Source organism: Podarcis raffonei, chromosome 15 (assembly GCF_027172205.1).
Source record: "Podarcis raffonei isolate rPodRaf1 chromosome 15, rPodRaf1.pri, whole genome shotgun sequence".
In the NCBI taxonomy this organism is placed as follows: Eukaryota; Metazoa; Chordata; class Lepidosauria; order Squamata; family Lacertidae; genus Podarcis; species Podarcis raffonei.
The window spans coordinates 3,509,957-3,537,464 of record NC_070616.1 but is presented as its reverse complement, the minus strand read 5'-3'; the positions used below and the strand labels follow the sequence as shown (position 1 = coordinate 3,537,464).

The following is a 27,508-nucleotide window of genomic DNA, read 5'->3' as shown; positions in this document are numbered from 1 at the left end:
CTACCTGTCGCTGGTAAAGACGTAGGCTACCACGTCCTTCACGCCTGCCAAGAGGCCAGCAAACACCATAGCAAACACACCTGTGACAGGAGAGATCAGATCAGAAGTGTTTTTAAATAATAATAATAATAAAAATAATAAAAATAATAAAAAATAAAAATAATTTATTATTTGTACCCCGCCCATCTGGCTGGGTTTCCCCAGCCACTCTGGGCGGCTTCCAACAAAGACCAAAAATACACTAAAATGTCACACATTAAAAAATGCAACAGTATTTAAAGAGCTCCTCTGGCAACGGTCTGAATGTGCCTCAGAGGTAGCACATCTCTCATGCCGGGGTGGGGGAACCTCAGGTCTGAATGCGGCCCTCCGTGGCTCTCTGTCCGGCCCTTGGGACACTCCAGGCCCCGCCTCCCCAAGCCCCGCCCCCTTTCCCAAGATGGTTCTGCAGGACCGCCGATAGGAATGGGTGCGTAGAAACCCCTTGCACCTGTTCTTTCGCCCTCTCTCTCTCTCTCTCTCTCTCTCTCTCTCTCTCTCGATCTCTTTGTCTCTGGCCCTTCCCATCACTATCACATGGCCCCCAGAAGGTCGCTTGTGAGAATATGTGAGAATATGAGAATATGCTTGTGAGAATAGAGGGTTCTCTGCCCCTGAGCTTAGGGGACGCTGCCCCTTTAAGGATGAACCCTTCCTGGGAAAGAGAGCTCCGCCCACTACCAGAGGGACTGGGACAGCCTTAAAGAGACATACACACCCGTGCAGAGGAGCCCCGTGATGCAGGACAGTTTGGCTTGCTGGACGTCACCGGCCCCCAGGGCGTTCCCCACTCGGACGCTGGAGGCAACGCTCATGCCTTGCGGTAGCTGGTGGGGGGACAGGAGAGGGGATTAACCAAGGGGGCAAAATATTCTGCAGTCAAAGGGAGCGAGGAGCGAAAGCAACAGCCCCTTTAAGGCTAAAAAAAAAGTACAGTGGATGCACGTTCGCAACCCACAGCGTTCGCAACCCGCAGCAGCACGTCTGTGCGGGTTGTGATTTGGCGCTTCTGCACATGCGCAAAGCGCGATTTAGCGCTTCTGCGCATGCGCGGCTGCCGAAACCCGGGAGTAACCCGTTCTGGTACTTCTGGATTTCGGCGGGTCCGTAATCTGAAAAAACGCAACCTGAAGCGGCTGTAACCTGAGGTATGACTGTATTTGGAGAGTTTCTTTTTTGAAGTTGTGTGTTGGGGGGGGGGAGAGAAGATGGCCCCAACAGTGCAATTCTAGGGATGTTTACTCAAAAGTGTGTGGTGATGCCTATTCAGTCAGCACGTTTATTTTGTTTTGTAAAATTTATATACCGCTGAATTGTAAAACGGAACACAAAACCACACACACACACCGCAAGGTGGTTTACAAAAATATCAAAGCAATGAAATTTTCAGCAACCGATCCCTCCTGCCAGTTAAAAACAGCTATTTAAAAGCTTCAAAAATAACTAAAATCAACAAAAAACTTTTTTTTTAAACAACCAGATTAAAACACAGGTCAATATTCTACAGGACTGGACAGGCTTGCCTAAAATAATGTTTGGAGGAGGCACCAAACAGGTGTACAGTGAAAGAAGCTGTCCGATGTCTATAGGCAGGGAGTTCCCAAGGGTAGGTGGTGCCACACTAAAAGAACAATCTCTTAAAAGTTTGAAATGAGTGTAGCTGTGCCAGTTCTACAGATCGAAGGGCGTATATGGAGTAAAGCGTGCCCATAAATAAACTGGTCCCAGGCTGTTAAGGGTTTTATATACCAATAGGATTTGTTTTAATTTTCATTATGTCTTTTGTGCTTTTTATATTGTAATTTTATTTTGTGAACCACCCTGAGATCTACCAGGTGGTATACAAATTTCATTAACAACAATAACTTGAATTTGGCCTAGCGATGAATCAGCGCAGATCTCTGATTGGGGTGATTCATGCAAAAAAAAAAAAAAAAAAAGGCTGCAAAATAGTGTTGCAAAGTATAAAAGCCCAAGTTGTGGAAACCACTAAAGTATAACAAATACCCACAATGAGAACTCAAAATAAAAGAGTGTCACTAGAACAACAGTGGCAATTTTTATAAAAACGGGAGACTCAGGTGAAGAGATAACGGCACGGTGAGTTCTAGCCGAAAATGGCTCACTCAGTACAAGGAAATTCAATTCCTCACCAGATATGCGACCGTAGCCAGTTCGTAGATGATGGACTGAGCGCCCAATTCGACCACGCTGATCATGCCTTGGGGAGGACAGAGGAAGAAAAGGAGACACGGAGGAATTATGGAGGAGAACTGAAAGCAGGTGAGTCATCAGAGGCCAAAAAGGAGGAGGCGGGAGATGCTGGTCTTTAGACTTAATGGCAGACGTGTGAATGGGTAGGAGGTGCTGGCCTGGTCCAAATGGACAAATCTCACTCTCTGCACCAACAAGAATGAATGAATCTTTATTTGCGTCAGCCATCGGCCATAGCAGTAAAACAACAATACGAAATACAAAGCACAGAAATAAAAAGGTAATTATATAAAATATATTTTTGGGTTTGGAATCAATAGTCAAATACAGTGGACACTCGGGTTGCGAACGTGATCCATGCAGGATGCATGTTTGCAACCCACAGCATTCACAACCCATAGCGGTGCATCTGTGCACGCGCAGGTTGCGATTCAGCACCTCTGTGCATGCGCAAAGCACGATTTAGTGCTTCTGCGCATGTGCAACCCCCGAAACCCGGAAGTAACCTGTTCCGGTACTTCAGGGTTTCGGCGGGTCCGTAACCTTAAAAAACGCAACCTGAAGCGTCTGTAACCCGAGGTATGACTGTAGTGGATCTTGTTCTGATTGCCCCAGCTAAAAACCTTGCGGCCTTTGCTGTCACCTGCTCATCTTGATATGCCAAGAGAAAGGACACTGGGGCAATGGTTGGGCGACCCGGAATGGACAGCAAAAGAGGGGTGATAATCTCATTCGTCTCTATAAGAAGTGCAAGACAGAAGGGCATGCGCCACCAATTCTGTACTGCCATCTCCACAGGGGCATAAGCGTTTTTCGTGTGGAATCTGTTGCAATCGTCTCTCGAGTCCAGCCAAGGGCAACACATTCAATCTTGCAAGAGTAAAAGCGTGTCTATGTTTTAGAATTGCTATGTTATGCAGATAGGGTGCCACAGAGTCAAACTGGGAAGGTGGAAAATAGTCACGCCATGGGCAAAATTTCTTTATTGCGGCCAAGTTGTTCTGACGCTCGGTATCATTTAAAGGTAAAGGTAAAGGGACCCCTGACCATTAGGTCCAGTCGTGGCCGACTCTGGGGTTGCGGCGCTCATTTCACTTTATTGGCCGAGGGAGCCGGCGTACAGCTTCTGGGTCCTGTGGCCAGCATGACTAAGCCGCTTCTGGTGAACCAGAGCAGCGCACTAAAACGCCGTTTACCTTCCCGCCAGAGCAGTACCTATTTATCTACTTGCACTTTGATGTGCTTTTGAACTGCTAGGTTGGCAAGAGCAGGGACCGAGCAACGGGAGCTCACCCCGTTGCGGGGATTCGAACCACTGACCTTCTGATCTGCAAGCCCTAGGCTCTGTGGTTTGACCCACAGCGCCACCCGCGTCCCTCTTCGGTATCATTTAGGCGCTGACAAATTAGACTGCTTTCCTTACTAAAACCCAAAGCGAGTAGCTGTTGTGGTGATAAACCACAAGAGTGAAGCTTTGGATAGACAATTTTAGACTTGTGACAATCTTGTAGCGCTAGGGATATTACACCAGGGGGATCTGAGTTTAGGAGAAGCCAATTGTTAAAGTGTCCTGTCTCAGATCCGTAATTCTACAGAGGGAAGATTAGCCTCTGGGCGCAATGATGCATTTGGGGCACCAGCAAGACTTGAGGGAACAGGGAGTGCTGCTCTGCAGTGCCGCCGTTGGTCGTGGCGAGAAAGGGGTACTGCAGTATGTTACTTGGCATGGTACGAAGCAGGGGAATGGAGATGCAGGACAGGGAAGCAGACAGAGACACGGCCTTAGCCTCACCCGCCAGGAAGCTGCCGATCTCAAATGTCCACCACTCGATGCAGATCATCAGCATGCTGGGGAGAGCCAGGCGGACGAAGGAGCCCCACTCCTGCAAGCAGTCGAGCGTCCAGCCTGCAAGAACCAGCAGAAAGAGGCTTCCAGATTCCAGAAGCTTTGATTGGCTGCGCGTCACGTGACCCACCCTGACCTATCACTGCAAAGGGGCTCCCTTAAAAGGCTTTTTCCCCACCGCAGTCGCCCGCAAACTGCACAGGACATTGCCAGGGGGGTTTCGCTCTCCCCTCCTTCCACGCTGCCTTCTCGAAGGCAAAAATTAAAAAATAATCCCCAGGTTTAACGCCTCGCAGAGAGCCCAGGGGTGGGTGTCACAGTTATAGTGCTGGACTAGGGACCTCGGAGGCCACCGTTCAAAACCCGACTCAGCCACCGGGTGATCTTTGGGCTGGCCGCTGTTTCTTAGCCTAGCCTACCTCACAGGGTTGTTGAGAGGAAATAAAACAGGGAGATGGCAGCATGGCCTTCTTTGAGCTCCTTGGAGGAATGGTGGTATATAAGTTTTAATAAAAAGCAATTGATAATAATAATAATAATAATAGTAATAGTAATACCTCCCCAGGTCTCCTTGTGTATCTTCTTCCACCACACATACAGGAAGAGGAGGAGGGCCTGCAAATTCTGAGACAGCGTGTTGGCCCACGCAGAGCCCCTGTGAAACAGCGAGGGAAAATTGAGCAAGTTAGGAGGAAGAATTGAGAGAATGTCAGGTTCAGTTTTTCTTTAGGCTGGTGGTCCTAGTAACACATTGCCATGTAGTTTTATGAGTGGGTGGCGGGGCTGGCAGCAGATTTCTTTGCAATCATGAGAACTAGAAACTTAGCTTTCATTTAAAAAAAAATTGGGGAGGAGATAGTAATAGTAGTAATAATAATAATAAAAATTTTATTTATACCCTGCCCTCCCTGGATAAACCGGGCTCAGAGCGGCTAACATCAAATATATAACATATTACCATAAAATCAAGCAATCAGTTAAGATACAAAATAAAATAAAATCGGATTCAAAGTGAAATCCAATCAGATGGCAACCCGCAAATTAGGGATGGGGACCTTAAATGCACACAGATATGTGCGCCCGGGCCGTAATGCAGCAGATAAAACACTCCCACTGCCCCCGGTTGCCTAGCATTGAAATAAGCCAGCGTGTCACAGAATCACAGAATTGTAGCGTGGGAAGGCACCCCAAAGGACATCTAGTCCAACCCCGTTCACACCAAAACGGCTCACAGAGTGGATATCAAAGAGGGAGGGCGTCAACAGCCTGTTGCTTCCCCTGTTGCAGCGGCAAGGGTGGGAAATGCCCATTTTGGGGGTGGCAGCCCCATGATATCCTGTAGGGGGCGGGGTCACCACGAGCAAAACTTTCCCCGGTGATCTTACAAGTCTACGCAGGGACAAACCGGATCCCAAGCTGTCCAGGAATTTCTGTGTTAGCAACAAGACCCGAACCCTGAACCCCGAACTTACACCACTCCCAGCCCAAAGGAGTAAAGGAAGACGGTGTTCATGATCACGTTCAGGATATTGGCCACGACGCCCGTGATCACCTGGGGCAGGAGGATAGCCTGGGATCCGGGGGAAGAAAGAGGGGAAATTAATCACACCTCCTAAACCAGCCAGCCAGCCCGTTCTGACACCCAGGTAAGGCTCCCAGTTTACATCTCCCCACCTCCCTCAACCTCCAAACCCTGGAGGAATTGCCCTCAGGCATGGATCCCTTTGGGGAAAGGTTGACAAAAGATTTGGAAAGTCTCTCCAGCATCTCTCTCTGCCCCAGCCCCCCCCCCCCAGCAGTCTTTAATGATTCAAAATGTGCTTGACTGTGTTAGGCTGCTAAAGAATAAATCAAATGAGAAGCTCTGAGCCGGCTGGCGCCTAACCTCCCCCTACCCTACCACACTCAAAAACATGTTTCTTCATAATAATAATAATAATAATAATAATAATAATAATAATAATAATAAATTTTATTTATACCCTGCCCTCCCCAGCCAAGACCGGGCTCAGGGCGGCTAACACCAGGTATAAAACAATCGATTAAAATACAATTTAAAAACAAGATTAAAATACAGCGTTAAAATGCAGCCTCGTTTCAGCAGAAACTCAAATCAAAAACTTTTGGGGTTGAAAACGTCAAATCTTCACCAAGGCCAACAACCTAGACTATCCAAAATGCCAAAGGAAATATTTGCACAACCCCCTTGGCGCAGCAATGACCCCCAACCTCCCCCTAAGCAGGCGAATGGGTCCATACCTGGCTTTGCAAATAGCGGGTTTGTAGCTGATAGATGAAAGCTGCCTGGAGGGGGGTGGGTGGGAAATAAACCAAAGAACCGTGTTGGATTAGATTTCTTTCGGTGGCAGCTTGCCTCGAGCAACTGGGCCCCGAAGAGTCCTTTGCCCTTGCCCCAGATGATTCCCAGCATTCCCAGTTAATTCCCAATTTGGACTGGGATGCCACAGAGCATGTCGGTGGATTAGCAGGTCATGAGATTGTCAGAAGAGTCCAGGGGGACCTCTCTCGCCTCCTGTTCTCTAGGAGGCCAAACAAATACCCCAGTGGGAAGCCCCTAAGCAGGATTCGAACTCTCCACCCTCTTGCAATTGCCGGCTGCTGCCTCTGACCGCAGAGGCGAACCATAGCCATTGTGGCTAGTGCCCATCGACAGCATTGCCCTCCCTGGATTTGCCTGTTTCCAAATAGCCATGACAGGGACGCTGGTGGCGCTGTGGGTTAAACCACAAAGCCTAGGGCTTGCCAATCAGAAGGTCGGCGGTTCGAATCCCCACGACGGGGTGAGCTCCTGTTGTTCAGTCCCTGCTCCTGCCAGCCTAGCAGTTCGAAAGCACATCAAAGTGCAAGTAGATAAATAGGTACCACTCCGGCAGGAAGATAAATGGCGTTTCCGTGCGCTGCTCTGGTTCGCCGGAAGCAGCTTAGTCATGCTGGCCACATGACCCAGAAGCTGTACACCGGCTCCCTCAGCCAGTAAAGCGAGATGAGCGCAGCAACCCCAGAGTCAGTCACGACTGGACCTAATGGTCAGGGGTCCCTTTACCTTTAAATAGCCATGACCCGCAAACCTCAAAATCCTGCCGTGCATTTTGACTTGCTTTCGGAAGCTGCCCAGAACTATATGGGAAATCGCCGGGGTGTGAATCTGTTTCTAAATGAAGGACTAACATCCGAGCCCCACCTCTGAGACACAGTTCCCCGAAGCGAACTTAAGGCGCTTCTGAAATTGCAATTGTTTTAATGGCAAGTGTAAACGGGAACAAGGAATCTGGGGTGTGGGGGGTGCAGAGATGAAAGAAGGGGATTTTTTATTTTTTAAAAAAACAACACTTACTGGGAGTGCTGGAATAAATATCATCACGTAAACCTGAGTCAACCTGCAATGAAAGACATCAACAGAAATTTTATCCTTCTTCCCAGGCACAGCGGATAGGAACTTAACGGGTTCATTGGTTGCATCTGAAGCTCGCAGGTCTAGGAGAATCCAAAGCAGGGATTCAACCCTGCAGATAGTCATCCAGAGGTAGACTGCTCCCAGATCTGGAGGCTCCAGTTCATGCCATTATTCATCCGTCTATCATTCCGTTTATAGTTCACCTTGTCCTCCAAGGAGCTTGAAGTGGTGCGCATGGTTCTTCTCCCCCCCCCCTTTTTAGCCTCACAACAGCCCTGCAGGTTAGGTTTATAGCAGGCTTCTTCAACCTTGGCCCTCCAGATGTTTTTGGCCTACAACTCCCATGATCCCTAGCTAGCAGGACCAGTGGTCAGGGATGATGGGAATTGTAGTCTCAAAACAGCTGGAGGGCCGAGGATGAGGAAGCCTGGCTTATAGCTAAAACAAACCAATCTTCTAACTTTCAACTTGTTGAAATATACATTTTTTAAAAAAACCAGAAGCATTTTTACTTGGTATTATAGGTCAGGACATTAATAGGCAAGATGTCAAACTGTTTTTATATGCAACAACAGCGGCAAGAGTATTGTTAGCCCAGAAATGGAAGCAAGAAGAAATTCCGACGAAAGAAGAACGGCAGACGAAATTAATGGACTATGCAGAGTTGGACAAAATGACAGGAAGGATTCGAAACCTGCGGGACCAGAGATTTACAGAAGATTGGAAGAAATATACGAATTATTTGAAGAGCAACTGTAATCAACAAATTACGCTAGTAGGACCACAAGAAGTTTTGTAAGGAGAAATATACGAAGTGTTACAAAGTAGAAAAAGATAGAGATATTGGTTATGAGTTTGAAATGTAATAAGGAAGATAAGAAATGCATACTGAGAGATTAGATTGGAAAATTTTCAGACAGGACTGATGGAAGTAAAAGAAAACTTGAATAAGATGTAAAAGTATGTTTAATTATTGTTGAAAATGGTATGTTAAAAAAACTAATAAAAATTATAATAAAAAACCCCCCAAAACCCCAAACCAATCTTCAGGTTTGTTTGCAATCGGGAGCGGAGAAGTTATGAAAATGTTATGAAAATGTTTGGGTTTTTCTAAATCAGGTGTTTCTGCCCACCTGAAGGAAGGTTTGAGGTCCTGAAGATGTCTCTTGAGAAAGAGAGAGAGAGGGAGATGGAGTTCTCAAAGCCCTTCTGTGAGAACAGAAGGGAGCAATAGTAGGAAGTGAAGAATTGTGTGTGTCCTGCAAACCGAATTACTCAAAAGCACAAACCGGGGATCAACTCTTTTTAAGTTCCTAGTCCTTAAGGACGCAAAGACCAAACTTGTGCTGAAGCGCCAGATTGTGAAAAAACCCGAAAAGATGAATTTTTCAAATTAATGGGAGGCTGACACTTTGCCCAGCTTCCTTCCAGATTCTCAGGACAGCTAGAAGAGGTTAAATCAAGCTCATTAAACACTACCGGTGTGAGCATCCTTGCTCAAAAGTAGATTGCTCTGAGTAGGACTAGCGCTCTAGCAAGTGTTAAGGATTTCAGCCCTTGGGCCTTGCACAGTGGCACAGTTTTGCTTCAGAACCTGTGCTTTATAATAATAATAATTTATTACTTATACCCCGCCCATCTGGCCGGGTCTCCCAGCCACTCTGGGCAGCTCCCAACAGAATATAAAAAACGCGATAAAACATCAAACGTTAAAAACTTCCCTAAACGGAGCTGCCTTCAGATGTCTTCTAAAAGTCAGATAGTTGTTTATTTCCTTGACATCTGGTGGGAGGGCATTCCACAGGGCAGGCGCCACCACCAAGAAGGCCCTCTGCCTAGTTCCCTGTAACCTCATTTCTCGCAGGGAGGGAACCACCAGAACCTCAGTGTCCGGGCTAAATGATGGGGGTGGAGATGCTCATTCAGATATACCAGACCAAGGCCGTTTAGGGCTTTCAAGGTCAGCACCAACACTTTGAATTGTGCTCGGAAATGTCCTGGGAGCCAATCTAGGTCTTTCAGGACCAGTGTTATGTGGTCCCAGTGGCCACTCCCAGTCACCAATCTAGCTGCCGCATTCTGGATTAATTGCAGTTTCCGGGTCACCTTCAAAGGTAGCCCCACGTAGAGCGTGTTGCAGTAGTCCAAGCGGGAGATAACCAGAGCAAAGAGCCTTGGCAGAGGAGTTTTCCAGCTTTGCTTGCCGCTCACGTAAAGGCCGGAAAACATTAAGGACTAGGAGCTTGGAACCGATTTGGAGAACAGTGTCAGGAGACGGGAAGAGGGAAGAGGTTTGAGGAAAAGCTGCGAAGGGTGGATCACAGCTCCCAACCCCCTCCTGAGATGTTTGCTGTAAAGGTGTGTGTGCATTTGCATGCAAGGAGCAAGCACAACTAACCTGGAGACTTCTGGGTCCTGCCTGCAGAGAAGCAGGATCTGCTCCGTGTTGATGAAGAAGGCCCAGCAGGGGAAGCAGAAGAGGAGCAGGATGAGGATCCCCCGTTGCAGGATGGTCCCCACACGCTTCACGTTCTTGCTCCCGTACGTCTGATTAAAAAAACACCAGGAAAGCAACAATTAAATTGGTCGCTGCTCCTTGCACCGCTGCAAAGCTTTGCCCAATTTTGGCTGTTATTCACTATGGGGAAGGGGAGAAACTTGGGGATTAGGATGAAACCCTCCTGGCGTCCCTGATAAGAGGCGAGGTGGCATCCTCGGGGACGTATTGCACCCCTCTCCGGGTGTGCCATGTGGCATAGTGGTTAGAGCCCTTGCTTTGCAAGCAGAAACTGCCAGGTTCAATAATAATACAGTGGTACCTCAGGTTACATACACTTCAGGTTACATACGCTTCAGGTTACAGACTCCGCTAGCCCAGAAATATTACCTCGGGTTAAGAACTTTGCTTCAGGATAAGAACAGAAATCGTGCTCTGCCGGCGCGGCGGCAGCAGGAGGCCCCATTAGCTAAAGTGGTGCTTCAGGTTAAGAACAGTTTCAGGTTAAGAACAGACCTCCGGAACGAATTAAGTACTTAACCCGAGGTACCACAGTAATTTTATTATTTGTGTCCCAGCCACTCTGGGCAGCTTCCAACAAAATATAAAAACACAGTAAGACATACACCCAACGTTTTAAACTTCCCCGTATGGGGAAATATAATCCTTGGCATCTTGAGGGTTTTTTAAAAGGATCAGCTAGCCAGGTGATGGGGAAGAGAGCCTGGGGAGCTGCTGCCAACCAGAGCAGGGAATACTGGGCTAGGTGGGTATAAGAAGTCAGGCGTGGTACTGAGGAGCTCCCTAAGCGGTGTTCAGACATACCTGGGACATGAGAGTGTCACAGACAGATGCCAATCCGGTGCCCACGGAAATGCCAATCACATTGATGACCTGGGAGGCAGGAGTGATGAGAGAAAGGGAGGGTGTCATGGTCAGTGGAAGAACAACTGCTTGGCACGCAAAAAGTCCCAGGTTCGGACCCCAGCGGCATCTCCAGCTACAGCTGGGAACGCCCCCTGCCTGAAACTCTGGAGAGCTGCTGCCAGCCAGTGCAGACAACACTAGATAGGCCATTGCCCCAGCTCAGTATATATGACAGCTTCCTGGGTTCCTAACGAAATCAGCTCCCGTTATTCAGAACCACGAGGAGCTGCCACTTGACTCTTAAGATCAGAGTTCCAGGTTCGGCATGTCCGCCATTTCTAGCTAGGGCTGAAACCTCGGCGGGCGGCGGCTGCCAGTCAGTGCAGGCAGTGCTGAGGCAGACGCCCCCTTGGCCCGACTCGGCGTCGGCAGCTTCCTGCATTCCTCTTGAAATCAGAATCATGAGGACTGGGACCTTGGCTCTGCTTTTAGCGAGAGGGACTGCAGCTTGAGGGTGGAGCACTTGCCCCAGCTCTCAGGGAGCGGGGCAGCCCAGGGGTTTGGCTGGGCGCAAGGCAGCTCTTGCGGGGCAGGGACTTACGTACCGATACAGCGAGGGTGACGGCATCCAGCTCGACTTTGCCCAGGTGGCCACAGAAGATGGAGCTCACCACGCTGATCAGGAAGCCCAGAAGCTGCGCCACGAACTAAGGAGGAAGGGTAAGGCGTGAGTGCATCCCATCGCCAAGCACACAATTAAACTGCGGAACTCAGTCCTGCAGGAGGCGGTGGCGGCAGTGGTGTAGCATGGGGCGGCTGCCCGGGGCACAAAATTCTTCTTCTTTTTTATTCAATTTTCTGTTTTACAATTTTAAATATTCATTTAAACAACCTTAAAATATAAGTCGCTTCCCTTCCTCTCTTTGGTTTCGCATAACGTAAATCACTGCGTATTTTATATTCTCAGAGGCGCAAAATTTCAGAAGGCAAAGAAGAAGAAGTGGTAATAATGAATAAAAACACAGCTCGCCCTCCCCTTCGTTGCATAAATCTGTGCCATGGTGCCCCTAGCGTCATCCAGGCCAACCCGCTACAATGTACTAATCACCTGTAATTTTAATAATAATAATAATAGTAATAATAATAATAATAATAATAATAATACATTATATTTATACCCCACCCTCCCCAGGCAGGACTGGGCTCAGGGCGGCTAACACCCGATATAAAACAAATTGATTGAAATACAACTTAAAAACAAGATTAAAATACATTAAAACACAACATTAAAACATTAAAATACAGCCTCAATACTCCAATACTCTCACTCAGAAAATCTCCCAATGTTCACATGAATAGATTAAGGAGTCGATTTGGGTGGTGGCTGGTTGCCAGGGTGCCCTCTGCAGGCTTTGGAAAGATTCCCACTCGGGTAGATCACTGAGCTGTTGCCCCTTCGTCCCAGCCTATCGGCAGACTGTGCCAATGCTATTCGCCTTGCCCCGGGCACTGGCAACCCACGCTGCGTCACTGAGTGGCAGCCACTAACTCAGATGCCTATAAAAGAGGCTTAGCCAAGTTTGCGGAGGATAAGTTTCTCTGTTGCCACTAGCCACGGTGGTTGGAGGGAGGGCAGTGCTTCCGAATATGTACAAGCCACAGGCTCTCGCACCCGCGTCCTGCTCGAGGGCTTCCTATTGGGGGCATTTGCTGGACATCACTATGAGAACAGGCCGCCTCCGAAACTCAGGAACTTTCTACCATATGTGGTGGATATGTAGGAAAATACAGGTATTCTGGGAGAGTATCCATGCAGAACGGCAAAAAATGCTAAAGATCTCTTTCAATAAAAAACCAGAGGCCTACCTCCTGGGAATAACAGATTTGGATATTCCACAAAGGAGGAAGGGTATCTTTTTATATGCGACAGCGGCAGCAAGAGTTTTGATCGCAGCAAAATGGAAGAGTAATGAAATCCCCTCTGTACAAGATTGGATTCAAAAGCTGACAGAATATGCCAAATTAGATGGTCTATCAGAAAAAATAAAGAATAAATCAAAACAGGAATTTGTTTGAAAATGGGAGGTTTTCAAAGAATATCTGAAAAATAAATATAGTAGTTTAAATTCTGTTGCAGCATTCGAGGAACTTCAGTAATAGTTGCAAGGTAGATATAAGTAATTAGATTTATTAAGAATAAGTTTAATTATGATAAAAGTGTGTACTGGCAATAAGTAATATGAAATTGAAATATGGAATAGACGGGAGGTTGGGTCTTTAGTGTTAAGACCAATATATGTTTTATTGTTTGCTAAGAAAATTATGTGTCTATGGTTATTCTTGTGTGTAATTTGGTATTTGTGTTTTTTTCTTTTTTTTCTTGTATCAATAAAAATCTTTTTTTAAAAAAAAAAGAGAACAGGCCGCCTCCCCGCCTTCTGAATGCAAGGTCTCGGCACACAGAACAGCCCCGGGTGTTTTGTCACACAGAGGCTAGCTTTCTACTTGCAGGGAGCCTGCAATGTCCCTCAAAAAACGGTTCAAAAAATTTCCATTCCCCCCTCACGGCTCGCAGAACCTCTCCTGTGTGTCTTGGCCCTGTGGAGTTTGAACTGGCTTTGGGTTCCAGGAACCGGGGCCCGATCCAAAGCGGTGTTTTCTTGTACTTGGGGAAGAGCGCCAAGAGAAGCTGAACAGGTCCCAACAAGCACAGCTTAGGCAAAGCTCGGCGCTACCCCAGGGCAGCAATCTTTCGCCCTGACAAGGATCTGGGAGGGGAAAGAGAAAATAAGCGTTTTGTTTCCTGACCGCGCAATGGCGGGGAGAGGTTTAGGACAGCAGTGCTCTAATCCTGGACATGCCCTGACACAAATATGTGGATTTTTTTGAGGGTGGGGGGAAGTAGAGAAGAGGCAACGTACTGCTAGCTGAATGGCCCAATCCGGAACACGTCAATAGAGAAACCCAGGAGGGGACAAGAAAAACAATATTAAAAAGTCAGATCCTTGGCTCCTGTAGCCGAAGGATCAACGTCCCTGCTATTTCCAGAGTTCAGGCGCTGTGTGGAGTTGCAAAATACTCCCCCCAATTTTAAGGTGACCCAAAAACATCTCAGTGAAGACTGAATGTGCTTGCCGATCCTTGAATGCTGATAAGACTGTTGGGAGAAGGGGAAAAGGCAGTGGAGCAGATAAGAGCATCTGTTTGAACTCAGTCCTGGGTTCGATTTTCGGCATCACCAAATAGGACTGGGGGAAACCCTGGACAGCCGCTGCAGTGTGGACAGTACTGTGCTGGATGGACCAAAGGGTCAACTCATCACAAGGCAGCTTCCTAAGTTCTCATGGGGGGGAGGGGCTAGAATCTGGAAGAGCAGCACTTCATGCCACAACATTTTATTGCAGCACACATTTGTCCTGTTCCTCCCCCCCCCCCCCCACAGCTAGGATTGAACCTGGGACTTTTTATGCAAAGCATGTGCAAGGAAAAAGTCAGACCGTCAGACACACACAAACCCTCAACCCCAGGGCATGAAAGTTTCAAAAGGTGCCATTATCTGGTAGCAAATAACTTCCGACCCAAAGTCAGATGCTTGCAAGATGGACAATGAACAAAAGGCTATTTGGGATTGAAGGAACAGATCCCTCTCCCCCTGTTCCAGAGGGACAGGACAGCTGATCCAAACATAAGATCACTCACACAAACACACACAGACAGACACAAGCACTTTAAAGTTCAGCATGCACAAGTCCCCAGGTTCGTTCGTTCTTTTTTTTTAAGAGAAATGTTGTGATCTGCCGAGCAAATTCAAAATTTTAAGTTTGCGTTTGTTCCTATACAGTGGTACCTCAGGTTACATACGCTTCAGGTTACAGACTCCCCTAACCCAGAAATATTACCTTGGGTTAAGAACTTTGCTCCAGGATGAGAACAGAAATCGCACAGCAGCGGCAGCGGGAGGCCCCATTAGCTAAAGTGGTGCTTCAGGTTAAGAACAGTTTCAGGTTGAGAACGGACCTCCGGAACAAATTAAGTACGTAACCAGAGGTACCACTGTATCTTTTTAGCCGAGTTAATTTCAAGGGGATATATTTGCCGTGCTGGACCACACACAAACAAACAAATCTGAATCTACGGCCCAGGGCATTTTGCAAGGCTCCTTTGCAAGATAACCAAAATAAGCAGGCCTCCCAGGATCTGAGCAAAGCTCCAGCCCCAGGGTGCTTTGCAAGCAGTGGGCGAGGCGGGGGCCATGGATCGAAGCACACACGCCTTCCAGGATCTGAACAGAAAGGCCAACAAGCAGCTCCCTGCAAAACCTCAGGTCCCTGGCAAGCAAGCCGAAGAAAAGCTGGTGGACAACTCAGTTCTAGGTCCTCCTTGTAAAAGTTGCAAGAGCTCTGCTGCTTTGCCAGCGGAGCCAAGGGGAGCGGAAATCAAGTATCAGAACAGCCAACGCCAATATTAGATTAAGAGGCGACTGAGCAGAATAATAAAATATGGGAGTTTCAGTGTTTTTATTTTAGAAGAAAAGAAAAAGTGAGACGACATTGTGTGGCCCAGCAAACGTATTTTTTTAAATGTTTTAAATTATTGTTGTGAGTTCTTTTTATCGATAACGTTAGCATTTTAGCTCTTTTGTAAACCGTTTTGAGGTAGGGTTTTTCTTTTCCAATCAAGCAGAATATAAATTTCAGGAAGTAGTTCCTTGGGAAGAGGGATTGAACCAATCTGGAAATGGAAGCCCCGTGAGGGGAACTGGGCTAACTCCTAATAATACCCAGCCCCCTTAACAAACTACAGTTCCCAGAGTCCTTTGGGGGAAGCCCTAAACAGCCTCGGTCCTGTATGCCTGAAGGAGCGTCTCCACCCCCATCATTCAGTCTGGACACTGAGATCCAGCGCCGAGGGCCTTCTGGTGGTTCCCTCCCTGCGAGAAGTGAGGTTACAGGGAACCAAACAGAGGGCCTTCTCGGTGGTGGCGCCCGCCCTGTGGAACGCCCTCCCATCAGATGTCAAGGAAATAACCAGCTATCTTATTTTTAAAGGACATCTGAAGGCAGCCCTGTTTAGGGAAATTTTAATATTTAATGCTGTACTGTTTTTAACACTCGATTGGGAGTTGCCCAGAGTGGCTGGGGAAACTCAGCCAGACGGGCGGGGTATAAATAATAAATTGTTGTTGTTGTTGTTTAGTCATTTAGTCGTGTCCGCCTCTTCGTGACCCCCTGGACCAGATCACGCCAGGCACTCCTGTCTTCCACTGCCTCCCGCAGTTTGGTCAAACTCATGCTGGTAGCTTCGAGAACACTGTCCCACCATCTCGTCCTCTGTCGTCCCCTTCTCCTTGTGCCCTCCATCTTTCCCAACATCAGGGTCTTTTCCAGGGAGTCTTCTCTTCTCATGAGGTGGCCAAAGTATTGGAGCCTCAGCTTCAGGATCTGTCCTTCCAGTGAGCACTCAGGGCTGATTTCCTTCAGAATGGAGAGGTTGGATCTTCTTGCAGTCCATGGGACTCTCAAGAGTCTCCTCCAGCACCAGAATTCAAAAGCATCCATTCTTCGGCGATCAGCCTTCTTTATGGTCCAGCTCTCACTTCCATACATCACTACTGGGAAAACCATAGCTTTAACTACACAGACCTTTGTTGGCAAGGTGATGTCTCTGCTTTTTAAGATGCTGTTATTATTATTATTATTAAAAGCTTAACATGAGCCCAGTGTGTGACGCAGCAGCAAAAAAAGCTAATGCTATTCTTGACTGCATCAACCGAAGAAGTCTAGTGTGCAGATCAAGGGAAGGAATAGTCTAACTCTATTCTGCTTTGGTCAGACCACACCTGGAATACTGTGTCCAGTTCTGGGCGCCACAATTTAGGATGGATGTCGACAAGATGGACCATGTGCAGAGGAGCGCAACCAAGATGATCAAGGGTCAGGAATCCAAGCCTGATGAGGAGTGGTTGAAGGAGCTGAGTATGTTTAGCCTGGAAAAGAGGAGACTAAGAGGAGATATGATAGCCATCTTCAAATATCTTAAGGGCTGTCACATGGAAGATGGAGCAAGCTTGCTTTCTCCTGCTCTGGGGGGTAGGACCCGAACCAATGGCTTCAAGTTGCAAGAAAGGAGATTCCGACTAAACATCAGGAAGAACTTTCTGACAGTAAGAGAAGTTCAGCAGTTGAGATTTGTGCGGGTTGGACTAGATGACCCTCGGGTCCCTTCCAAATCTATGATTCTATGAAAGTGGTATGACACAGCTTTAAATGCACTGTGAAGACGGGGGCCTTACTTTTGTACTATAGGCTGCACATTTCAGCCGTGCAGAAGCCAGAGGTTTTCACACACATCTCGCCATCCAAGCAAACAAGCGGATTTTTTATTTTTTTACAGTTCAAGGACACATTCCAAACAGTTAAAGAACTCAAAAAAGGCAAAAAGTGTGGGGCGTGACCCAAGGAGAACATCAAGGGCCAGAAAGAGAGAGCCAGAGGGCCGCATCTGGACCCCCAGGCCTGATATCCCCCCCACCCCATATCTAGTCTAACCTTCCCCCCTCAATCCAGTGCAGGATCTATAATGCAGGATAAAACAATGTTTTCAGCTTTGCCCCGTGGTTTTATCCGGGTGGGTTTCTATATTGTATTGTTCTGGTGCGAGAGGTCTTGGCAAAGGAGCCTGCCCTGAAAGGCAGATTAGAAAATCTCTTTTTTAAGAAAACAAAAGCACTTTCGGTTCCATCATGTGCCAATTTCCATGCAAAAATAAAGATTTTTTAAAAACAGCCATTCGCGTAAGGTTTCGTGCAAGAGGTCACAAGGCTGAGCCGGAAAATGAAATGTGTACTTTAGTTTTTAGCGGGTCGTAAAAAGGGCTCAGGGTGGGGTCTCTGGGCCCCAATAAGCTCAGACTTTGGACCCCCCCCCCACCTCCTTCCCTTATCACCTAGGGGCGAGTCCACCTTTGGGCAAGGACAAGATAGGGTGGGTCTCTTGAGACCACAGCTGTGGGGTAGAACACCTGCTTTGCATGCAGAAGGTTCAACCTCCAGTGGCATCTCCTGGTAGGGAATGTCCCCTGGCCTGAAACTCTGGAGAGCTGCTGCCAGTCAGTGCAGACAACACTGGGTTATATGGACCGATGAACTTTAAGGCAGTTCAACTGAAATCAGCCCTTCCTTCAGAACAATGAGGACTGGAACCTTGTTCTGTTTTCAGAGGACGTAGTGCAGTTCTGTCTCTCAATTTCCTCCTTCCCCTCCTCTTCTTTCCTCTTCCCTCCCTCCTGCCTTTCCTCTATTCACCTCTCATTTCATTCTTTTCTTTTTCTCTGCCCTTCTCCCTCCCATTTTCTCATCCTTCACCCTTCCTTCACCCCACGCCTCTCATTTCATCTCCTGCGGGTTTAATCCAACGCTAGCCCTACTCACTCAGAGTAGACCCATTGAAATGAAGGGGCACAGCTAACTCACCCATTCTGGCGGGGTTAAGCTTGGTCAGAGACAACCCCGTTATTCCGTCTTTCAAATAAAAATTATACACTGCATGATTGTGAGAGGGAGAAAATCAGAGCAGTTTGCGAAAACAACGGAACAGTGAGATTTATCAGTAAAAAAAGTTAGAAACAATTATTTTAAAAAACAGAATTATTTTTAAAAACAGAATTGGCGGTAAACGGAACACTAGATTAAAAGCCATTTCAGCTCTTCACATTTTTATTCCTCCCATTTCTCTCTCCTTCCCTCCCATTTCTCCCCAGATCTCTCTCTGACCCATAGCTGTCAACTTTTCCCTTTTCTTGCAACGGAATCCTATTCGGAATAAGGGAATTTCCCTTTAAAAAGGGAAAACGTTGACAGCTATGTTCTGATCTCTCATTTCACGGTCTCTCCGCCTCATTCATTGACCCTGGCGATCATTCATCCTGCTGTTTCTCTCCCTCCGCCCATTCCGCCTGCACAACAACCCTTCGAGGCGGGCCAAGGGCGGCTCTAACCACTGCACCACCGCTGCCCTCCGCCCCCCCCGGGAGAGATCGCGGTTCTCCTTCGGGTCCCCCCCCCTCTCGCCGCCTGCCCTCCTTCCTCACCACGGGGCCGCCGATCTGGACCAGCTCGCGGGCCTCTCGCCAGGCGCCGACGGGGACGAGGCGGCGGAGGCTGCGGCCGCGGCAGGAGGGCGAGGGCGAGGGCGGCGGCGGAGGAGGAGGCAGGATCTCCTGGGGCTCGTCCTCCTCGGCGCCCCGCTTCTCCTCCAGCCTCCGCATCGTCCTCCTCCTCCCCGGCGGGGCGAGGGAGCAGCAGCAGCAGCAGCAGCAGCAGCAGCTCCGAGCGGCAGCGCCAACGGCCGCGCCGTCCAGCCCAGCCGAAGCATCGCTCCCCGGCGGCGGCCACGTGCAGCGCAGGCGGGCCAGGGGGGCGGGCGCGCCGAGGGGAATCCCCTTCCCCATTGGGCGGAGCCGGCGGTGACGCGCGCGCCGAGGGAGGGAGGGGGGGAACACCCCGGCCCCCCAAATCGGATGGGCGGGCGGGGTCATTTTTATGATCGATTTCATATTTTGTTGTTGTTGTTGTTAATTAATTAATTACTTGCCCAGCCCTTCACCCAGGGCAGGTCACAACCATTAAAACAAAATATTAAATAGAAAATGATGATTCAAATTGATTTACTATATTATTAGTATTAATTACCTGCCCCTCACTCTAAGGCCCCAGGGCACACCACAACAATTAAAATACGATATTTAAATATGATTATCAAAGGAATGAATGAAGTTTATTATAATTGGTTTTATTTTTATTATTACAATATTAATTTACTGCTATTCACCGTGAAGTCCCTGGGCAGGTCACAACAATTAATATGCAATATTAAATAATCATTATTTAATGTAAAAACATAATTAAAAAAAAATCCTTTGAGTCCAACTATGTTTGTTATTGGTATGAACTTTCGTGTGCATGCACACTTCTTCAGATACCAAGCACACGAAAGCTCATACCAATAACAAACTTAGTTGGTCTCTAAGGTGCTACTGGAATTTTTTGTTTTGTTTTGACTACGGCAGACCAACACGGCTTCCTCCCTGTAACTAGAATTATTAAATGTATGAATAGAAATGATTATTAAATTAAATTTATTATTCATATTCATATTCCCGGTCCTTTCCTCCAAGGAGTTTGAGGCAGTTACCCCACTGCTATTTTTTAAAATCTTCACAACAACCCTGTGAGGTAGGTTAAGCACAGAGAAAGGGGAGTGTTTAAATGTATGACTGGCCCAGGGTCACTTAGTGAGAGTGCATTGGGAGTGGGGGAGGGGTTGAACCCTGTCTAAGGTCAATACTTTCACCCTTATGTCATATTGACTTCCATCTTTATATTTTTCTTATTACTGCTATGAGCATGGCCCACGCCCAGCAGCTTACATACCCTCAACGTGCAAAGTAATGCAATGCAAAAAAGCTGGACAGATTATAAGGCAGCGCTGCAAAAGTGATTCCGGTTTTGATTTCAGAAGCAAGTTCTACTGGTTTTACTCCAAAGGACATTCCACTCAGTTGCATGAGGTTGACCACGAGAGTAAGCCCCATCAGAATCGCAGAGTTAGTCTGGAGCCAGCCCTCTCTTTCATTGGATCACATCACTGAATAATTTCTGGGTAAGAATCAGGCAAGCTTCCTATGGAAACATTACTAAAAGGCTGGGAATCAGATATTGGGAATAAAATCCAGATTCAATAAGTTGTGGGGTGCTCGTCCATTAAAATCTGTACCCAGTTACTGCTGCTCGTATTTTGTTAGCTAAAAAGTGGAAAACCCAAGAATTACCAACAATAGAAGAATGGCAGATGAAGATGATGGATTTTCCGGAGCTAGCCGACCTAACCGGAAGAGTCCGCAACCAGAAGGAGGAGTATCAGGAAGAGTGGATTAAATTTAATAATTATTTAGTTAAATATGTTAAGTTAAATTAACCAAAAACAGCTTGCAGATAATTGGCTTAGGATTTTGTTTATGTTAAGTGATGAATTAATATGTTTAATTTCATAAAGTGAAGATTTAAGGATGTTTATGTTTAAGTTAAATTTTATAAGAATTATGATTTGGGAAACCGTTAAAAGGATATGCAATGAAATTCAACCAAGGGGAAGCGGGGAAGTCATTTAACAAAGTTAAAAAGTGTAAATTTCAATAAGGCTATGATTTATGTTTGTTTGTCTTATGTGTTTGTTTGTTTATAATATTGTGAAAACCAATAATTTTTTTTGAAAAAAATAAAAAATAAAATCTGTACCCAGTTCAATGCCTGATTGCTCAGCCCAGTTCAATTTCTTCTGAAGTCATTTTGAGCTCTGTTGATTTCAACAGGCTTGACTCTATCTACTCACTCGAAAGCAGCTCTTGACATGCTATATTGCACCCTAAAACATTGGCGATATAAACTCTCTCTCTCTCTTAAAGCAGACAAACAGTAACAGTTGCCTCTCTCACGCAAGACAACGGAAGACAGATGCAATATGTCTGCGAAAACCTGCCCTCAAAAGGTCAGGGTTGTACGACTGGGGGATTTTTCTTTTCTCAATTTGCCTGTTGCAAATCTCTTGCAAATATTTGCCCTCATTATTCTTCAGCCAATTAAAAGAATGCAGATTCTTCCTCCTCTTTCCCCTGCTGAGACATCTCCTCACTCTTTGCTTTGCTGCTAACAAACAGAGATAGGTTTTTGGAATCTTTAGAGCAAAAAAAATCGATTTCCAGACGTTATTTCCTCAATTCTTGTTTAAGATTAACTGAGCGTTTGCTTATTTATTTAGAGGATTTGTGGCTTGTTCCTTCAGCCAAGAGTGCCTTGAAATCAATGAAAGCAAAGACAGTCCCCACAGGCTTATAATCCTCAACAACAACAAAAATGGCACACAAGGAAAAGGGGCAGGGAGGGAAGAGGGGAAAAAGCAAACCCAGGCATCAGTTCTTAAATCGTAGTTCTCATAATGTCCAGCCCAGACAGTTCAGGGTTGCCAGAGGCTTCTAATGGAGTTGATCTTTTTGACAGAGTTCATGGAACAGGTTCTACTTCCCAGTTCTTCCACTGAGGCAGCCTGCTGGTCCATACAACACACACTTTTTTTTGTACAACCACCTGATGAGGCAGGACATGGTAGAGGGTTGTAAGAATTGATGCAGAGCCTTTGCTGGATCAGGCCAAAGGCCCATCTAGTAATAGTAATAGTAATTTATTATTTGTACCCTGCCCATCTGGCTGGGTCTCCCCAGCCACTCTGGGCGGCTTCCAACAAAGATTAAAACTACATTAAAATGTCACACATTAAAAACTTCCCTGAAGAGGGCTGCCTTCAGATGTCTTCTAAATGTCTGGTAGTTGTTGTTCTCTTTGACATCTGGTGGGAGGGCGTTCCACGGGGAGGGCACCACCACCAAGAAGGCCCTCTGCCTGGTTCCCTGTAACCTCACATCTCTCAGGGAGGGAACCGCCAGAAGGCCCTCAGCACTGGACCTCAGTGTCCAGGTTGAACGATGGGGGTGGAGACGCTCCTTCAGGTATACAGGACTGAGGCCATTGAGGCCTTTCAAGGTCAGCACCAACGCTTTGAATTGTGCTTGGAAACGTACTGGGAGCCAATGTAGGTCTTTCAAGACCGGTGTTATGTGGTCCCGGCGGCCGCCCCCAGTCCCCAGTCTAGCTGCCGCATTCTGGATTAATTGCAGTTTCCGGGTCACCTTCAAAGGTAGCCCCACGTAGAGTGCATTGCAGTAGTCCAAGCGGGAGATAACTAGAGCATGAACCACTCTGGTGAGACAGTCTGCAGGCAGGTAGGGTCTCAGCCTGTGTACCAGATGGAGCTGGGAGACAGCTGCCCTGGACACAGAATTGACCTGCCCCTCCATGGACAGCTGTGAGTCCAAAATGACTCCCAGGCTGTGCACCTGGTCCTTCAGGGGCACAGTTACTCCATTCAGGACCAGGGAGTCCCCCACACTCACCCGCCCCCTGTCCCCCCAAAACAGTACTTCTGTCTTATCAGGACTAAACCTCAATCCATTAGCTGCCAACCATCCTCCAACCGCCAGTCTAGCATCCACTGAGAGCCAGTATGGTATAGCAGTTAGAGCATTGGACTAGGGCCTGGGAAACCAGGGTTCGAATCCCAACTCAGCCATTAAGCTGACTGGGCTACTGCCTCTCGGCCTATCCTACCTCACAGGGTTGTTGTGGAGATTAAATTAGGGGGGGGGGGACCACATACACCATCTTAAGCTCCTTGGAGGAAAAAGATGGGATGTAAACGCAGTAACTAAATAAAGCACCCAGATTCACACAAGTTCCAAGGAAATAGCCCCAAGGAGCCAACGCGCTGCCTCCAGATACTGTTGAATAATAATAATAATAATAATAATAATAATAATAATAATAATAATAATAATTCATTTATATCCAGCCCTCCCCAGCCGAAGCCGGGCTCAGAGTAGCTAACAACAATAAAAGTAACACAGTTTACATCAAATCACAATCAATTAATTGAAATGCATTCTAAAATCAATTCATTCTAAAATCAATTCAAAATCAAATTAATGGCAACCATTGGGCTAGAGTTCTGTGAACTACAACTCCCTTCAGCCCCAGCCAGCAGGGCCAATGGTCAGGCAGGGATGGGAGTTGTAGTACAGCAACACCCAGAAGGCATCCTGTTGGCAACCTCCAACTCAATCCTGGTGCCCTCTAGATGGTTTGAACTACAAATCCCATCCTCATCCCTGACTGTGCAGGTCCCTGGCCCTGATGGGAGTTGTAGTCCAACCCATCAGGAGAGCGCCAGGTCAGCAAAGATCGAATCGCCAGTTGCAGGAGGCATGAAACGAAGGGTGCGCATTTTATAAGTGACAAAAACGAGCCTGTCTTGGAGGCGTCCATGGATGGCTGGCCAGTAGAGAGATTTTAAAAATGATTAACTGAGCGGGGGCGTTTGAAGCCGATTTATGAGGAGGGAATGCAAACCACCTCAAGGCTTTGGTATGGCAATTCCTACAGGCCTTGGAATCTGGATTCCCTTGCAAGACTTCAGATTGTGCACCGAATGGGGAGGCGAGGGGGTGCTCAGGTGTCAAAACGCGGCCTTTGCCCTCCCTTAATCCAGTGAACTTGGCCATTCATTAACACATCCAGGTCAAAGAGCGCATTAATACGGATTGGCCCTTGCGGGCGTTTACACAGGCGGCTTATGGACCAGCTCCAGTATCACGTCCAGAGGGGGCTTGGGTGTCAGCGTGCGAAAGGTCTCCGATAGAAGATCCTGCAGGATCAGGCCAATGCCCCATGTGGTCAAGCACCCTGATCTCACAGAAGCTGACTAGATGCCCATGGGAAACCAGGAAACCGGATCTGGAGGAACAAGCCCTCCCCTTTCCTGTGGTTTGCAGGAATTGGTATCCAGATACTTGTCAATATCCTTTTCCTCTTCGAATTTCTCTAACCCACTTTGAAAGCCATTCAAGTTGGTGGCTATCAGTGCTTCCAGTGGAAGCGACTTCCATAGTTTTAACTTTGCGCTGTGTAAGATCTGCCCTGGATCTTATAAGAAGAGCCAGGTTAATAAGAATAATAGTCTTGTTTTTTATACCCTGCCCATCTGGCTGGGTTGCCGCTGAAATAAATGAAAACTTGCCCTTATTCCCTTATGGGGAACACAAGAGCCCTCATAGAGTCCTTTGTGGGTTCTCCATCGGTCGGAGGAAAAAACAGAGGCCAACCAGAGAATATTGAGAAGCAAAGCAGCTAGTAAGCCTGATCTTTATTGATCTGTTGCAACAGGGTGCTCCCCTCACCCACAGGAGAGAGGAGGGACCCAGAAAAATGGTGCGCGAGGCCTTATAAAGGCTTTTGAAATTGCCACCCTGTAGATCAAGACCACCCCCAGAAACATCATACATACATCACAGAAAAGGCGGTCTAAAACAGAAATTTAAATGTTGTTTTTCTCCTGTCATTTATCTCCTGTCTGGCAGGTTACCCGTACCTGTTAATGCTTACTGGATTGATACCCTGGGGAGCCTGGCCAGTCTTTTGTAATGAGTGCTTCAGGTTAAGAACTTTGCTTCAGGATGAGAACAGAAATCGGGCTCTGGCGGCACAGCGGCAGAAGGAGGCCCCATTAGCTAAAGTGGTGCTTCAGGTTAAGAACAGTTTCAGGTTAAGAACAGACCTCTGGAACGAATTAAGTACTTAACCCGAGGTACCACTGTACTTAGTTCCTGAGCCAGATCACAGGGTCACCCTATTCATACACAGACATACCCTTAAGAGAGGATTTGTGAAGGAAAGGGCAATGGGGAGACTCCTCCATTTGACCTTGCAGAGAAAACCCCTGGTCAGCCTGGGAGTCAAAATGGCTCCATCGCTGCTTTCCTGTGCAGCTTCAGACATGTGGCCTATATATCTATGTACGTGTTTGCTTGGTACATTTATGAATCTTTATTAAGACCTTAATTTATTTATTTCACCCAGCATCTCCAGATAGGACTGGGGGGATGAATTGTCTATCTAGGACCCTAGAGCACTTGTTCCCAATTAACTAAGTACTACAGACCTTCTGTTTTTCCAAAGCCAAGCCATGGGCTCCCTCCTTTTGAATACCTGATACCATGAGAACTGGCGCCTTGCTTTTACTTCTAAGGGGAAAGTTGGAACCGGGCAGCAGTGCACATGAGAAGGTCCCAGGTTCGATCCCCTGCAATTTCCAAGCAGGGCTGGGAAAGGCTCCCTGTCTGGAAATACTGGAGAGCTGCTGCCAGTCAGTGTAGACAACACGGAGCCAGATGGAGCAATGGGTCTGGCTCAATCTAAGTCCATTTCCTCTGTTCCTGTCACAAATCGTTCCCAAGCAGATGTGATAGGAATTTTATGGTCTTAGATATATGGTAATGTTCATAAGTGTACCAACCAAGCACATACATAGATCAGCACAGGAAGGCCGACCTGGAACCATTTTGATTCCTAAACTGACCAAATGTTTTCTCTGCAAGGTCAAAGTGGGAAACCTCCCCATTGTCTCTTTCCGCACAAATCCTGTCTTAAGGACACATTTAAGATATGAATAGGGTGTGAGCCTGTGACCTGGCCCAGGAACTAAGTATTTATCACTACAAAAGAATGGCCGGGCTCCCCAGACAATCCAATCAAGTAACCTGCCAGACAGGCGATAAACAAGGACAGGAGAAAAACAACATTCAAATTTCTGTTTTAGACCGCCTTTTCTGTGATGTAGGTGTGATGTATCTGAGGGGTGGCCTTAGGTTACACCCCTTCTGTGATGTATGTATGATGTTTCTGGGGGTGGTCTTGAGCTCCAGGACAGGGAATTTAAAATGTCTATATAAGGACAGGCACATCTTGGTTCTGGGTCGTCCTCCATCCTCCTGCATGTGGGGGAGCACCCTGTTGCAACAGATCAATAAAGATCAGGCTTCCTAGCTGCTTTGCTTCTCAATATTCTCTGTTTGGCCTCTGTTATTCTCTCCTACCAATAGGGAACCTATGTAAAGACTCTATATGGGCTCTTGGATACCCCATAAGGGAAAAGGGCAATTTTTGTTTACAACACAGACCAGCTCTTCTTTGTGGACCGCTGACTATTTTGACTCCTCTAATGGCTTCTGGACTCAGACTCCCATCACATCTGACCTTTGATCTTCCTGGCTGGGGCTGATGGGAGTTGGAGTCCAGCAAGATCACGAGGCCCTTCCCCATTTTTACGTATTGAAAAAGTGAGCTCCTTACGTAGCTAGCTAGCTTAAAACGGAGTCACATCCAGTGCCGGATTTACGTGCAGGCTGAGCAGGCTGCAGCCCAGGGCCTCCTAATCTAGGGAGGCCTTGGCCTCTTGCAAAAAAAACCAGTTTGAAAAACAGGCAGATTTTACAACCTAGGCCAAGTTGCTTGGTAACAGTAAAGAAGAGAACGTGGTTTTATTTCTCGTGATCAGATGCTGCTAAGTTTGCACCTCCCAAGGTCTCCCGGTCCAGGGGCTCCAGTTGCTTCAGTCTGGGCCTGGTCACCTGCGTGGAAGGGTGCTGTTAGCAAGCCTGAGAGAACCACAAGGTACCCAGGAGAAAAATGGGTGCAAGGGGTGTTGGAGGATCCTAAGAGGTGAAGAAGCCCAGAACAGGCAGGTGAACAAACTGAGCATCATCTGTGGTCACAGAATCCAGTTTTGTGTGTGGAGGCTAAATGGAATGGAGCATCAGAAGAGAGGGCATGGCTGGCTGGCTGGCCCACTGAACAGAAGCATAAAGGTAAAAAGGTAAAGGGACCCCTGACCATTAGGTCCAGTTGTGACCGACTCTGGGGTTGCGGCGCTCATCTCGCTTTACTGTCCGAGGGAGCCAGCGTACAGGTTCCCGTTCATGTGGCCAGTGTGACTAAGCCGCTTCTGGCGAACCAGAGCAGCGCACGGAAACACCGTTTACCTTCCCGCCGGAGCGGTACCTATTTATCTACTTGCACTATGACGTGCTTTCGAACTGCTAGGTTGGCAGGAGCTGGGAGCTCACCCCGTCACGGGGATTCGAACCGCCGACCTTCTGATCGGCAAGCCCTAGGCTCAGTGGTTTAGAC

General features: G+C 47.4%; 1 protein-coding gene and 1 long non-coding RNA gene across 4 annotated transcripts in view; one reads left to right on the top strand and one right to left on the bottom strand.

Moving 5' to 3' along the window:
- The window catches only part of LOC128403185 (multidrug and toxin extrusion protein 2-like), a 28,844-nt gene extending 9,591 nt beyond the window's left edge, over positions 1-19,253 (bottom strand). Inside the window, exons 1-12 of the mRNA XM_053367854.1 lie at positions 18,967-19,253; positions 11,484-11,585; positions 10,837-10,905; positions 9,913-10,061; positions 7,455-7,497; positions 6,359-6,403; positions 5,572-5,669; positions 4,657-4,754; positions 4,046-4,159; positions 2,193-2,260; positions 758-866; positions 5-80 (exon numbers count right to left, since the gene is read on the bottom strand). Of these exons, the coding sequence (XP_053223829.1) occupies positions 5-80; positions 758-866; positions 2,193-2,260; positions 4,046-4,159; positions 4,657-4,754; positions 5,572-5,669; positions 6,359-6,403; positions 7,455-7,497; positions 9,913-10,061; positions 10,837-10,905; positions 11,484-11,585; positions 18,967-19,143 (1,148 nt within the window). The 5' untranslated portion in view covers positions 19,144-19,253. The remainder of the gene's footprint in view (positions 1-4; positions 81-757; positions 867-2,192; positions 2,261-4,045; positions 4,160-4,656; positions 4,755-5,571; positions 5,670-6,358; positions 6,404-7,454; positions 7,498-9,912; positions 10,062-10,836; positions 10,906-11,483; positions 11,586-18,966) is intronic.
- Positions 861-8,462, top strand: LOC128403199 (uncharacterized). Of its 3 annotated transcripts, none has more exons than XR_008327892.1 (3): positions 861-1,187; positions 2,196-2,322; positions 8,090-8,462. It is a non-coding gene; the product is annotated as an uncharacterized LOC128403199 (long non-coding RNA). The 3 variants fall into 3 exon arrangements; XR_008327890.1 differs by having other exon boundaries at positions 8,039-8,462; XR_008327891.1 differs by lacking the exon at positions 8,090-8,462 and adding an exon at positions 7,541-7,766.
- Positions 19,254-27,508: the final 8,255 nt, after the last annotated feature.